Source organism: Myotis nattereri, assembly GCF_964212035.1.
Source record: "Myotis nattereri genome assembly, chromosome: 3".
NCBI classification, from domain to species: domain Eukaryota; kingdom Metazoa; phylum Chordata; class Mammalia; order Chiroptera; family Vespertilionidae; genus Myotis; species Myotis nattereri.
In genome coordinates, this window is record NC_138077.1 from 6,455,904 (window position 1) to 6,470,618 (window position 14,715).

Genomic DNA, 14,715 nt, shown 5'->3' on the forward strand with positions numbered 1-14,715 from the left:
TGCCTTTTGGTGTATGGGACGACACTCCAACCACTGAGCCACACCAGCCAGGGCTGAGTCTTTTGTTTCTTAATAACTGGCTTAACTATCCATATCCCCCAAAGCACAGGTTTTCTGGAGGGCGTGGGGGCTATGGCAAACCTTTGGTCCCATCATCTGCAAACTTAAGGCTCAGTCTCATTTTGCATTTTTCTCTTCACTGTTAACACGGTGTCTGAGACACAGGAATAGTAACACACAAGGCATAAATGTAGAAACCAAAGAAAGATAGTACAAAACAGTGGCTTTTCCAAGGGGGGTTTTAGTTTAAACTATTTTGTTTAAAATACCTTCTTATTGATTTCAGAGAGATGAAGAGAGAGAAAGAGATAGAAACATCAATGAGAAAGAAACATCCATTGGCTATATGCCCCTATGCCTCTACTGGGGATAGAGCCCACAACCCCAGCATGTGTCCTGACCTGGCATTGAATTGATGACCTCCTGGTACATGAGACTATGCTCAACCAACTTGTTCAAACTATCTCTATATATATAAAAGCCAAGCAACTGGAATGACTGAAATGACCAGAACAACCAGTTGCTATGATGCGCACTGCAGCCAGCCAACTGGTCCGATCTGGGGCAGGGCCGGCTGGCCAACCTCCGGCAGTCCCTCCCCCAGGCCAGAAGGCCCCAATTGCCCCATTAGGCTGGGCCCTGGGCGGGGACGGGGAACTGGGGGTGGGTGTCGACGGGCATGGCCCCTTTCCCAGGGGGGCCAAGGGCCAGCTCCCTCCTCGGGGCCTGTGACCAACATCCTGCAGCCCCTCCCCCAGCCAGCAAGCCCTGGTGGCGGTGCAGTGGTGAGGGAAGGAGGAGGGGAGGCAGAGAACCTCACGGTGGCGGGGCACTGAGGGTGGCATCCGAGTCCGGGATCCGTTCCTTCCTCTCCCAGCCTGGCGACCATCACCTCCTCTCCCGACCCCCCCGGGGCCTTCGGACCCCAATTGGCCTGGTCCCAATTGGTCTGGCCCCAATCGGCCCTGATTGCCAGCCAGGCCTAAGGACCCCACCTGTGCACGAATTTCATGCACCAGGCCTCTAGTTTTTATGATAATACTAAAATGTTACTTCCATCTTCCATGCTCATTCTCTCCTGCATGTTGGGTAGAATTTTCCAGAAGTTTCTTAACAGACTGAATGCAGGACATAGGAGAATCTAGCTGCCTTCTATTAACACCAGATAGAGGTTTTCAAAAACTGTAAAAAAACATCATTCTTCTCACTGGGTTTTAAAGTATAGTTTTAATTAAAATGTTACTTATGTTGCTGTGTGATGGGTTTATTATTAAATGAGTTGTTACATACTGTTTAAATCTCTTCGTTTTTTAAAAAAATATATTTTATTGATTTTTCACAGAGAGGAAGGGAGAGGGATAGAGAGCTAGAAACATCGATGAGAGAAGAACACCTATCAGCTGCCTCCTGCATACCTCCTACCGGGGATGTGCCCGCAACCAAGGTACATGCCCTGGCCGGACTCAAACCTGGGACCCTTCAGTCCTCAGGCGAAATCGGTTAGGGCTAAATCTCTTCGTTTTATTTCCTAATTTGGTAACTTTTGATAGATGCCATCCCCATAAACAACAGCTATTTGGGGTCCTCAGTTCTTGAGGGCATAAAGGGGCCCTGAGAACCCGTTTGAGGAGGGCTGGTGCAACAGGGAGCCAAAGCTCATGGTCACAGTAGCCAGAGCCAGTGAACACCAACAAACCCTGAGGACAGTCTCTCCAGCCAAGCACCACCGATTTCCGGAAGAAACCCCTGGTTAGTTCCATGGGCTGGAGGGGGGACCCTTTCTCACCTTTAGGGATGTGTTTAGTGACCACACTGGCTTTTTGCAAGGAGGGAGGCCCATCTCACTCCAGGCTCTGGTTTCCCTGAGTGGACCAAGGAAGTGGTGGCTGCCAGTGGAGGCGGGCACAAAGGCTGGAGCAGGGGAAGAAAAAGGGGGAGGAAGAAAGGGAGGGAGGAGGAGAGAGGAGGGGAAACCTGTAGGTGCAGTGAGGGAGAATAGGCCAGCTGAAGATGTGTGTGTGTGTGTGTGTGTGTGTGTGTGTGTGTGTGGTGCGGGGGGGGGGGGGGGAGGGGGGGAATGCTATCAGGAGTGAGGGGTTCACTTCTCCTCCCTCTCCCTGCATGGCTTCCCAATACTATAGGAGGTGGCTTCCTTCTTGGAGAAGCGCTTCCAGAATGATAGGAAGGAAAACCCATGTTACCCCACAAGAGGATGGCCACATGTGACCGCCATTAAAACACCTGGAAAGAAAATCATTGTTCCCCAAATCCCGCCAGCACCGACGTTCTCAGTCCGGATCCAGAACCGGAAGAGTCCACCACGGGGCCAGGCATGGGGGCTGTCACTCCTGCCGCACCATTTTCTGAGGAGACAGCTCTGCCATCCATTAAGGCTGCAGACGCCAGATCTCTCAATGCACCAGCTTATCTGCAAACCTTGAACTGGCCCTCTTCAGATTAAAAGCTCACGCATACACTAGATGGAGCCAGGAGTTTCATGAAGGACAGACCTTAATTAGACTTGATTTTTAAAAATTTCCCTTGTGGTTTTTAATTATTAGAGAGAGCAAATGTCTCTGATGTTGAACTTACCCATCACGTGGCCTCTGTGTCAATGTCCTTAAGGCATCCCACGTGCTTTTCATAAGGTTACCTTCCCCTGAGAGCTGTCTGCATGGCCTTTCAAACCCCCAAGACTGGACACTGAGGAGTATATCACTCTTAAATTACAGCTCCTCCACAACCTTGATTTTGAAATGCGAATATATGAATGTATTAGCTCGGAATAAGCATGCAGATTTATGGAGAATAGCCATTTCACTTTTATCAGGGGACCCAACTGGGCCTCTCTTCGTGTGCCTGGGGATTTGTTAAAGTTGGGATGTAGTTTGGGGGAAATGTGATGTAGCGTTAAAGTCATCTAAAAATCAATACAGCTGAAGCTCTCTGACATAACGGTCCCTCGAAGAGCTACAGCTGATTCTAACATTGAGAAGCCAGGAATATAAGTCAAATCTAGAGTAGAAGTCGCTGGAAATTGCAGTGAGGAGGGAAGCTGGGCACCAGCAGTCCCAGTGTTGAGAGGATGGACTTGTTTGTTTCCTTTAAACACCTGACATAATTCAGCTGTTGGAGGTAGAAAGATTTTTCTACTCCTTGTTTCGGCAGAAATCGATGGACTTAGCTTGTGGAATTGTCCTCCCTGCGTTTAGTAGCTAAAATAAAATAATCCTCATTGCTTGAATTGCTAAACACATCTCTGCGGTCCGAGGGTCTACAAGACAAGCAAGTGTTAATTAGATAATCCGGCGCCTAGAGCGGCTGGGGGTGGGGTGCAGAGGGACTCCGCAGGCCTGGTTTTGGGTGGTGGGATGGTGTCAGCAACTTGCCAGGTGGACTCAGGGCGTCCTGCAGGCGGTGAGCAGGCGGCACCCAGCAGCATCAAATCTGCATCGCTGCGGAGCATGGGGCGGAGAAGTCCAGGGTCAAAGCCAGTTTCGGAGACCCCCTCCCCCAGCAGGAGACGGTGGGCGTCTGGCTGCAGCGAGAGCAGCCAAGCCTCCCCAACCCCCCCCCCCCATCCCGGGGCCCCAGGATTTCCTTGGAGAAGTCTCCCAAGCTCTCGAGTCCTCGCCTGCCTCCCCCCAGACCTTGATCCGACCACTTCAAAATCGCGGGGGCCGCAGTGGGGCGGAGGGAGGGAATGAGCAGGAATGGGGGCCTGGGGTTGGGGTGGGCGCACGGGAGAAGCCCCGGGAAGCGGCCAGCCTTCGGTGGGCTGGAGGGCGGCCCTAATGCACTTGGCGAGGGGGGGCGGGGGCGCAGACTCGCTGACTCCGCAATGCTCAAGCCTCCTTTACGACTCCCTGCTCTCCTCTCGGATCCGAGTCACCCCTGCAGCCCCGCCTCTGCGGGTCCCGAGGACACCGGCGGGGCGCCCTCCGCGCGCGGCCGGGGGTTCAACTCAGGCCCTCGCTTCCCCTTTAAGGGTTTCCGAAACTTTCCCCCCTGGTATCAGATGAGCCTCGTCACATCCGTTGGCCGCGGCCGCCGGGGCGCGTTCCGAGGAAGTTCAGGACACGAGTTTCCCCGGGGAGGAGGCGCGGCCCGAGGCCGGCGCGTGTGGGCAGGGCCGGCCCGGGGAGCCCAGCGGACCCCGCGCCGCGCTGCGACCTTGGCCGCGCCGGAGGGGCCCGGCCCTTGCGGGGCAGCCACCGCCCGCCAGAGGGGGCAGCGGCGACCAACTTGCTCAACTTGGCGGCGCGGGCGGTGGCGGCTCGGCGCCTCCCTCTCCTCCCCAGCCTCCTCCCCCGGCCCTCCTCCCATCCGCCGCCGCCGCCGGCCCGGGGCGCGCCCAGCCCTTCCCCGCAGCCCCGCGCCGCGCCGAGTCGGGTCGCACGCAGAGTCGCCGGCGGGACAGGACGGGCCGGGTCGGGCGCGTCCCCCGGGCCCCGCCGCCGGCATGGGCGCGCTGGCCCGGGCGCTGCTGTGGCCGCTGCTGGCCCAGTGGCTGCTGCGCGCCGCCCCGGCGCTGGCCGCGGCGCCTTTCACGCTGCCCCTCCGCGTGGCCGCAGCCACTGGCCGCGGGGTTGCGCCTACCCCCGGGCCCGGGCCCCCCGCCGTGCCCCGCGCCGACGGCCTGGCTTTTGCCCTGGAGCCGGCCGGGGGCGCGGCCAACTTCTTGGCCATGGTGGACAACCTGCAGGGGGACTCTGGCCGCGGCTACTACCTGGAGGTGCTGATCGGGACCCCCCCGCAGAAGGTAGGTCGGTGGGCGCTCGCCCGTCCACCCGGACCGGCGCCCCGCCAACCCTGCAGTCCTCCGGCTGTAGCCGCGGGGCCTAGGGGGCTCGTGACCCCAAGGCAGGCTGGGGTGGGGGTGGGGGGCGCAGAGGGCTCCTCTGGGCCAGAGCGGGTCGCGCGCCCTCGGGAGCGGTGGCAGCCCCGCCGGGGCGCAGCCCAGGGGTGTGTGCACGTGTTTCAGAACTTGTTCATCCCCCGCTCGGCTTGGCTGGGCAGCGAGGGGAGACCTGTAACTTCCATCGCAGGGACATTCCTTCTGGCGGCGACGCCCCCTTCCTGCCCGGAGCCCGTGCCGCGGGCCTTGGGCGCGAGGCTGTGATTCGGGGGGAAGCGCTTTGTGTGACTATTGACACCCCACCCTTCCCGCGGGGCGCATTGCGAAGGAGGCAGGTGGCCGGCTCCGGCGGCGCCGTGAGCTTGGAGAGGGGTTCGTGCGTGCGCTCGGCGGGAGGCTGCGGGTCCGCGGGGCGAGCTGGCTGCGGGGCGAGCCGCGTTCCCTCCGCCGCATTCCTCTCCCGGAGGCGGCTCCTTCAGCCACCCGGCCCCTCTGCTCGGAACCAAGTGTCCGCACACGCGGGTGAAAAGTGTTAACGCAGTCAGGCTGCTAGGGAAGCAGAGCGGCTGAGCCAGGCTTTCGGGGACCCAGTCGTCCCCCGGTAACAAAGTATTATCAAACAGCTTTCTTTCTCCTTCTCAGAAGGATTTTCATTTATCAGCACTTTCTGTAGCAAGAAATAAATGTCCCCAGCCAGGCTCGGTCATCTCAAGAAAAACAACATCCCAGGAATCGATTTGACCCTCCTCTTCCTTCCTCATCAAAGTGTGATTTGAAGTCAGATCTTTCTTATCAGTAGAATACATTGTCTGGAGATACTTTATATTTACTTCTAACATTGTCATTTGGGTTCTAATTCAGCTGTGATTCCTCCATAAATAGAACAGACTCATGACTTCGGTGTAATTCTAATTAAATTATTCAAGACTTTCTTAAGAGAAACGGCGTGCCATGCTAATGCTTTTTTAAAAAAGAAACTACTGAATAACTTCCATACTTGTGTAATTCGTCTTTTAAAAAACCTTCAAAAAAAATGGATTCTGCTCAAAACTTTGATTCCAGTTCCCTTCATTTGCGCGTTGTCTCTGCCATCTCCCAGGGTGGCTGGAGGCTGGAGGGAGGGCAGTTCAGGGAGTGGGAGGGAGTCAGCTGAGAAGGCTTAAGGGACCACAAGATGCTGGTGAGATCCACGTGAAAACATGTGCTGGGTGGTGAGAGCATTGTACGTTTCCGTCTCACAAGATCTCACACGATATTGAGGATGGACCTCTTTGTGGCCTAAGGATAACCTTGGGGAACAGGCCCTAAATGCCTCTCCATTTGGAAAAGGCGTGGCTTGGTGAAGAATTCATGTTTATTTTCGAGTAGGTGGGAATTCTCTCTATTGAGGTCACGCAGATTTCGGGGGCTGTGATAAATGGGTCCTGATGCCCATCTCCCTCCAGAGAAGAGGGGAAGGGAAAAAGCCTAAGGAAGAACTAAAAAATATTTCTCACCTGGCTGGGCTGGCGTGGCTCAGTGGTTGAGCATCGAATTGGTCACAGTGCGTTTCCCGGTCAGGGCACATGCCCAGGTTGTGGATTCGATCCCCAATGTGGGTTATGCAAGAGGCAGCCGATCAGTGTTTCTCTCTCATCATTGATGTTTCTATCTCTCTCTCCCTCTCCCTTCCTCTATGAAATAAAAAAAAATATATATTAAAAAATAAAATAAAAATATTTCTCTTGGGCTCCTCAAAACAAAAAATATTCCATAAAAAATAGCTTGTCTTTATTAATCAATAATCATTGCTTTAAAACGAGGAAGCTTCAGTTACAGGAATGTATTGAGTACCTGATGCTCATCATATCTTTACCTAGTCCAAGGAAGAAGTTTACTCAAGGTTATTTCTCAGAGAAATGTTAGCATGTTTCCAGGGAAGGCTGTTTTTAACAATCTACCTATAACTTTTACATTTGACAGGAAATGAAATATTCTGTGCCTCTTTCCTGGCCCGATTTAGTAATAAGCTGCTTTATAGCAGATCTATGTGTGTGATCTTTGCAAATGCCTCCTGTGAACTCTTCGGTGGTGGTGACAAGTGCATTAGGATTGGTTTTTCCCAGTCTCGCCTGCGGTGTCTGACCCCCAGCAGGTGTTCGCAGCAGGTTCCCCGCACAGCCAGCCTGCACCGTGGGGTGACTTCTGAACCCAGAGTGAGCCTTCCTGCTCCCTTCGTGGCCAAGACTCATGATTTATATTCTCTGTGGATTCTCTGAAGCCTCAAACTTGCTTAGGTTGAGAGAAAAATGGAATTGTAAATTCAAGTGGTAAACAGCCAACAGTTTTGGGAGAATTAAGTAATAGTCATAGACGCTGTGAAGGGCTCCCCTCCGGCCAGCACAGTGCCATGGGGTGTGTGTGTGTGTGTGTGTGTGTGTGTGTGTGCGCGCGCGCGCGTGCTGATCCAGGGGAGCCTCACAACCACCTCATGGTTCTCATCCCGAACTTGGAGAGGCCGAATGACTTGCCCAGGGCAGCAGGACAAGGAAGCAGAAGTTGAACCAGGAGCTGGAGTCCAGAACCCAAGTTCTGAACCACCAGGCAGAACCTGCTCCCTTGTCTTCCTGCCTCATGGCTTCTTTGCATTTTGACTTCAAAGATCCCTGGACCCTACACCCCAAGGTGTTAGGGATTTAATGTGCAACCAAACCTGGTCTCTCCCGCTCCCCCATCTCTTCCTCTTCCTTCTGGGCATAATGAATAGTTGGATGCAGGTTTGCATGGGAGAGAAAGTGAGAGAGAAGATTCAACAGGAACCAGAGCTCCCCCGCCCCCTTAGGCAAACCAGCTGTTGGACATGGGCTGGTTCCCTGAATGCTTTAATCAAGAACTGGGGCTCCTTGTTCTGCCTGACACTCTTCAAGGCGTGACAGGGATCTGCCCAGAAGCCCGGGGAGAGCAGGACCCCGTTGGCATGGAGATGAGAGCTGGGTGTTTGTGACCATTATGTGACTTCTGACGGTAGAGAACCCCGAGTCTGCTTGAACCAGGCAGTGTGGTCTTATTAATAATAATAATGGTGTCCTAAAGTGATTATAATTGCAGCAATTTCCATGATAAAAAAAGGACTTTCATGCTAACACAGTAAATCTAACGGAAGATGCTAAAGGTCTGCATCTCTATACCTGGTAATGGCTTTGAAGAGGCTTCAGGGGTTTCTGTTGAAAGATTTCTGTCATCTCCGCTAATATGGGTAAAACAGGCAGCAAAATGATTTTCATAGTTAAACATCTGAATGTAAAAGAAGAGGCCCACATTATTCTGGGCACTCACATTGTAATCATGGTGCATTGGCTTGATTATTACTTAGTATGCAATTTTTGGGAAGGATTTGAACTGAAAACACGAACCATGCCTATGCAACTTAGGAGTAAGCCATCCAGTGTCCCCAGATTGCATTAAGCTCCCTGCCAGCCAGGCTGAAAAACAGGAAGGCGGTGGCCAGCAAGAAGAGACGTGATAGAACAAACCGAGAAGGTAAACAATTAAGGGAAAAGGAAAATTAGTGGGGTTAAAAGAACAAGAAAGTCAGAGCTAGCGTCTCCGCGGCTTCCGTGCGTGAAGGTGGCAGCTTCTGAGCTGGAGACAGAATTCCACATGGGCGGCCCTGCTAGGAAGGACAGCAAAGGCCCACCCAGGACATCGGCGCAATCACCTGGGAGGCGCGGTCTGAGAAGCCGTTCACCACGCTGGCATTGACCGCCAACCTTTAATTCAGGCGTATAGCGTGCTGGGCACCACGCTAGGTGGTCTGCACAGGTCGCCTCATCTCATCCTCGCAACAGCCTTTGAAGTGTGTATAGTTATTTGACTTCATTGTCAGCCAAGTGCTTTGTCCAAGGCCACCCTGGCGAGTGGCCGAGCTGGGAGAGCAATCGGGTCTGCCCGGTCCACAGTCCGAGCCCCGCACCACTGCTCTTGCTGTGCACGTGGACTTTTTAAATAACCACCTGGCCCAGCTGGCATGGCTCAGTGGTTGACCATCGACCTATGAACCAGGAGGTCACGGTTTGAGTCCCGGACAGGGCACATGCCTGGATTGTGGGCTGGATCCCCAGTGTGGGGCGTGCAGGAGGCAGCCAGTCAATGATTCTCTCTCATCGTTGATGTTTCTGTCTCTCTCCCTCTCCCTTCCTCTCTGAAGTCAATACAAATATTTTTAAAAATAAACAACCAACCACCCTCATTCGCTGTGAGTGGTGTGGGTGTAGTGGGAAGCGTCCTGGACTTATTGTGGGGCCTGGACGCAGGTGGCATTGCACACAAGGTCACGGGCAGGTGATCAAGCCCCTCTCCGCCATGTTCTCCTTTTCTCATTAGTTAATGATCTTTGCGTTTTTCTTTTCCTGAGGCTGCTGCAATAAATGACCACAAACTAGGTGGCTTAATAGAAATGTGTTTTCTCACAGTTCTGGAGGCCAGAAGTTCAAAATCAGAGTGTGGGCAGGGCCCTGCTCCCTCCAGGGGCTCCAGGGGAGGGTCCTTCCTGCCTCTCCCAGCCCCTGTGGCTGCTGCAGGGCTTGGCTTTCCTTGGCTCTTCACCGCATTACTCCAATCTCCACCTCCATCCTCACGTGACAGTCTCCCTGCCGTGTGTGTGTGTGTGTGTGTGTGTGTGTGTGTGTGTGTGTGTGTGTCACTGTGCTGGGGCCCACCCCGATCTGTTCTGCCCTCGTCTTAGCTTGATGACATCTGTAAAGACAGGTACCGGGGTTTAGAACTCCAACCTGTCTTTTTGAGGAGACACAGTTCAACGCACAAGTTTGTTCTGAGTTTATTGTTCCATGGATTTTTTTCTTTGTTTCTAACCCATCTTTTAATTGCCAATAACTCTGACTTGGAATTCACATATCGTTTTTATTGAAGGTAGTTGCATTGCCATCATAGGGAGCCTGTGACAGTCGGGGACATATGGAGCCTGTGACAAGATCCTGCCCTGGGGGACAGTCGGGTGGCAGAATGAGGGCGGATTTTAGATTTTTGTTGTTTTTTTAAAAAATATATTTTTATTAATTTCAGAGAGGAAGGAAGAGGGAGAGAGAAACATCAATGAGGAGAGAGAATCATTGACCGGCTGCCTCCTGCACACCCCACACTGAGGACTGAGCCCGAAACCAGGAATCAAACTGTGACCTCTTGGTTCATAGGTCGACGCTCAACCACTGAGCCACGCTGGAAAGGCAGGCTGTAGATTCTTTCCTGTATTTCTGTGTCCGTTTCCTCACTAGGGAGTAATTGCTTACCATGTTAAAGAATCTCCTCTCTTAACGCACTGCTTCTGGAGTTGCTGGCGTTACGGTGTCACGGGAAAAGCCCACTCTCCCAGGCCCTGGCATTTACACACCGATGACAAACAGGTTCTCATGTTCCCAGCAGCACAGATGAAGAAAGGCTTGACAGCTCGGATTCCGTGTTCAGAAGACCGGGTGGCGTCTGTCACCCGGTTCCAATCAGATGCATTTGATGTGAAATACACACCTTTCTCCTCAAGTTCATCCTCCCGCCATCGCCGGCGCTGTCTTGACTTCTGTCCGGTTTCCTTCGCTGCAGGAAGCTGAGCTTCACCTCCTTCCTCTCGGCTTCCTGTTTCCCCCGGAACGATCGCCCGTCCTTCTAACTAACAGCCAGAAGGGAAGCAGGGCCAGCTGTCGTGGTGATGCCCAGTTGCTCAGGACCTCAGGAGGGGACCTCGGGGGGGCGTTTCCTCCCCCGTGGCGCCTGGCAGCGTGCCCTGGGATTGACTTTCCATCTCAGAACTGGGTGGAGCAGGCCCAGCCCTTGGGCCCTGGATTCAGCGTCCCCCTGGGCTGAGGGTGGGGCTGGTGGCTGCTGACTGCCCCAGCCCCATGCAGAGGGCAGCAGGAGTAGGCACCCAGTCCTGAGTGATAGTGAGCAAGGCACCGTCCCTTCCACCTAAGGGCTCCTTTTACTGCTAACAGTGGGCCTCTGCTCCAAAGCCATCTGCCGCAGCTTCCTCCCCACACACTCTTCTGCTTGTCCAGCTGGACTTGACGTTGGCACCGGGGCTCATTGTATGCTAGTGACAGCAGATGCCACCTGGGAGCCCCAACACACCCGTGAGGCTGGTCCTCTGTGGCTCCTGTGCCTTCGAGCATCCATATTTATGGGGGGCGAGGGGAGGGGCGTGAGGGTGTGAGGCCTGCATTGCGGGCTGCTTTCCCCGGCTGTGGAGAATTTGTGTGTGATGCACAGTCGGCCTGCCTGTCACTCGGCTCCCCTTCGCCCTCTCCTGGCCCAGATGGGCTATTTGAGGCTTTGCCTATTGCTACTCAATAAAAAAGGGTCGCGTTTTGCTCTTGGAATTCTCCAAGCGGGGGAAATACTCTCAGTGCTGAAATGGCCACATTAAGGGCACAACACTGGCTGGTTCGGTTTTGAGTTAGTGCTTGCTCCGCAGCTCAGGTCCCGGGTGGATGTTTGCAGGTGTTTATTGTACAGCACGTCATATGCCTGTGGCTGGAGGTACTCGGCCTCGGGCGGCCACTGTAGGAGGAGGAGGGGGGCTGTTTGGAGAGTGAGGCCCGGTGCCCAGGGCCAGCTCCATCATTCCAGGGAGCCGTGCAGGGTGGCGGGAAGCCCGCTTCCATTTCATACTGAACAGAGTGGGAGATTTATGCCTGGCCTCCTAAGGACAGCCTACTGCTCCCACCGCACATCTCCAGCCCCTCCCAAACTAGCCGATAAATGGCCTTATTAGCAGCAGACAGGGAAGCAATTCCACTTGCCACCTGTGCAAACCCCTGCCAGATGCCAGCCTATGGGCAGCCCCCGCAGAAGGTGGTGCCCTGGGGAGAAGAGGTGGAAGGCCGTGAATGGACACCTTTCCCTGAGAGCAGAGAGGGCGGGGTGATCTGGCCGGGCCCTTTGGCAAGGTGGGGACCGGTTGCTGGAACAGAAGCTGCTTGCTGAGAAGGTGGGCGAGGGTGCCAGCAGCCTCGGAGGGGCACCCAGGGCCCTTCCCACCACACCAGCTGCTCCTGGGGCGAGTCGTAGGTTTTTCCCGATCAGACAAGCTACTGCGTGGTTGGTGCGGTCATCTTGATTGGGTGTTCCTGGTACCGATCCCAGGTCTGCTGCTTGCCAGGTGCTGGGTGTGGAGCCTCCGTTTCCTCTCCTGTAAACCAGGCGAGTGGACCAGGGGAGCTGAGAAGCTGCAGGCTCGAACCCGCCACCGCCACAGTGCATGTTATTTGTGGGCGCTTTCCGTGGCGCTGATTCGCATCCGCTGTAATGCAGCTAAGCTAAGCCCCGGGTTCTGTTCAGGTGCAGAACCTGTTCAGTGCCGGGGAGAGGGGAGGTGGATGGTGCTGGTTAGAAACTCAGATTCCTGCGACCCCATCCAGACTTCCTGGGGAGACCTGCTGCCCCGGGGCCTGAGAGTCTGCGTTTGATGGTGTGCTCCCCTAGAGGGGAAGGTGTCTGTCGGAAGCATGCTGGGAGGGGCAGCCGACACTTGTTGAGCCCCGCCCCCATCTTTACAGTCTGGTCTTGTCCCGGCATCATGTGCTTCTTGCCAGATACAGCCAGGCGCATCGGCAGTGTTAAAAATCATCTCTAACTGGAGTGATTGGGTATTAAAGAGAAGGAAGAATTTTTTAATATATATTTTTATTGATTTTAGAGAGGAAGGGAGAGAGAGAAACATCAATGATGAGAATCATTGATGGGCTGCCTCCTGCACGCCCCCTACTGGGGATGGAGCCCGAAACCCAGGCATGAGCCCTTGACTGGAATCAAACCTGGGACCTTTCAGTCTGCAGGCCAATGCTCTATCCACTGAGCCAAACCAGCCAGGGTGAGAAGGAAGAGTTTTGAACCAGACTCAAGGAATCAGCGTGCTTTCATTCCTTCAGCGTATTTATGAAGCACCGACTGGCTGCCAGGTCCCAGTCTAAGCCCTGGGAGGCAACAGTCAAGTAGACAAAGGTACTCCTTGCTCCTGTGGGACCCGTGTGCTTGTGGGGAAGGCAGACTGTGAGAAGGCAAACAGAATTCAGACAAAGGCTATGAAGACAATACAAGCGGGTAATGCTGTGGACTTAACAAACCAACAAGACTGCTTTAGAGAGGGTCCCTGGAGGAGACCTTTCTGAGGAGGCATAGTTTGGGCTGTGAGAGCAGAAGAGAGGCTAACATTCGAGGAATAAAAAAACAAATGCCTTCTACCACCGAGTGCTTTTGAGAGCGTCATTGCAACCAAGGAAACGCAAACAGTTTTAAGGCTCTCCTTAGAACAGCGGTTCTCAACCTGTGGGTCGCGACCCCTTTGGCAGTCGAACGACCCTTTCGTAGGGGTCGCCTAAGACCATCCTGCATATCAGATCTTTACATTACGATTCATAACAGTAGCAGCATGACAGTGATGAAGTAGCAACGAAAATAATTTTATGGTTGGGTCACCACATGAGGAACTGTATTGAAAGGGCCAGAAGGTTGAGAACCACTGCCTTAGAACCTTCCCTAAGCGACCGAGGGTCCAGCTCCCGCAGCCTCTGTGCCAGTCTGGTTGGGCCTCTCGTGACCACGTGCACTTTGAACCCTTTTCTAGAAGGGGAAGATGTGATCTGTAGGCATCGAGCAAGACAACATGGCTGGGGTGGGAGGAGATTGTTGGAGTTTAAAAACAACCACAGAACCTCCTCGGATGGCTGAGCGCTCTGAACCTAGGACTTCTGAATGGCTAGTGCCCGCTGCCTACTAATCAGGAGTCACCTGATCCCACAAGTTCAATGGAGCCATAACTGAGTTTACCGAAGCGTGGCTCCCGTATGTTTTGTGTGCATAAGGATTGATTACCGAACAGCTTGTGGGTGTTTTATATAACATCAATTCTTAAGTGCGTACAAATTTCAAAAAATATATAAACTATTTTTCATCGTCCTTCGATCAGTAAAGGCAAGTACATTTAGGATGTTAAGCATGAGGGACACGGACAATCAGCTTCTCGTTGCCCACCTTCCTGCTCACTGTGCCCAAACAGGAGAGGCTGCGTGCCAGGCGCTGGGCTGTTCACAGAAGGTGGGGTCCCTGTGTGCCCACGGACGGGCCTCGCCTCTCCTCCACGTCCAGCTGACACCTCCCTGGGGGGTGCTCCTCTCTGCCTCTCTGAACACATACCTCAGCGTGCTGGGTTTTGGAGCCATGAGGCTGGCCAGAGAAAATCCCAGTATTTGTGTTCAGGCCTCAGGGAAGACAGGGACCTGCGACACCTTACCTCGGCCTCCCGCTCCCGCCCAGCTTCACCAGAGCTCCTCTAGGTGCCCGGTGCTTAGCAGGGCCTGTGCTGCAGGGGGCGCTCCTTCCCACTTCCTGTGATTCCGGGAGGCTGCACCACTTCAGACCCCACCTGTGAGTGACCGGAGATATAGAGCCCAGCCCTCCTGGCTTCACTGGCCAGACAGCGTTTCCACCATCTCTCAGAGTCCTGACGCCATTTTCACATTATCTTCTACATCAGTGCTGTTGATAAGCCCAGTGAAATTGGGATTTTTGATTCTTTGTATGCTAACTGTATATGAGATACTGAGATATAGGAGATACTGTATATGAGCTGTTATTAAGCCTGGTATTCCAAAATTTCATGAGAATATCTTAGGATGGCCTTCTATGTTTTAATTTTTTATTTTAAGAGTATTATTATTACTAGAAGCCCGATGCACGAAATTCGTGCAAGAGTAGGCCTTCCTTCCCCCAGCTGCCGGCATCAGCTTCCCTTTGGCACCTGGGACCCGGGC

At 53.8% G+C, this 14,715-nt stretch overlaps 1 protein-coding gene across 1 annotated transcript in view; it reads left to right on the forward strand.

The window, feature by feature from the left end:
* Positions 1-4,522: 4,522 nt before the first annotated feature.
* BACE2 (beta-secretase 2) overlaps positions 4,523-14,715 on the forward strand; it is a gene marked incomplete at its 5' end in the record, with an annotated part of 77,308 nt that continues 67,115 nt past the window's right edge. The window contains one exon of the mRNA XM_081088249.1: positions 4,523-4,822. Coding sequence (XP_080944375.1) covers positions 4,523-4,822 — 300 coding nt within the window. The remainder of the gene's footprint in view (positions 4,823-14,715) is intronic.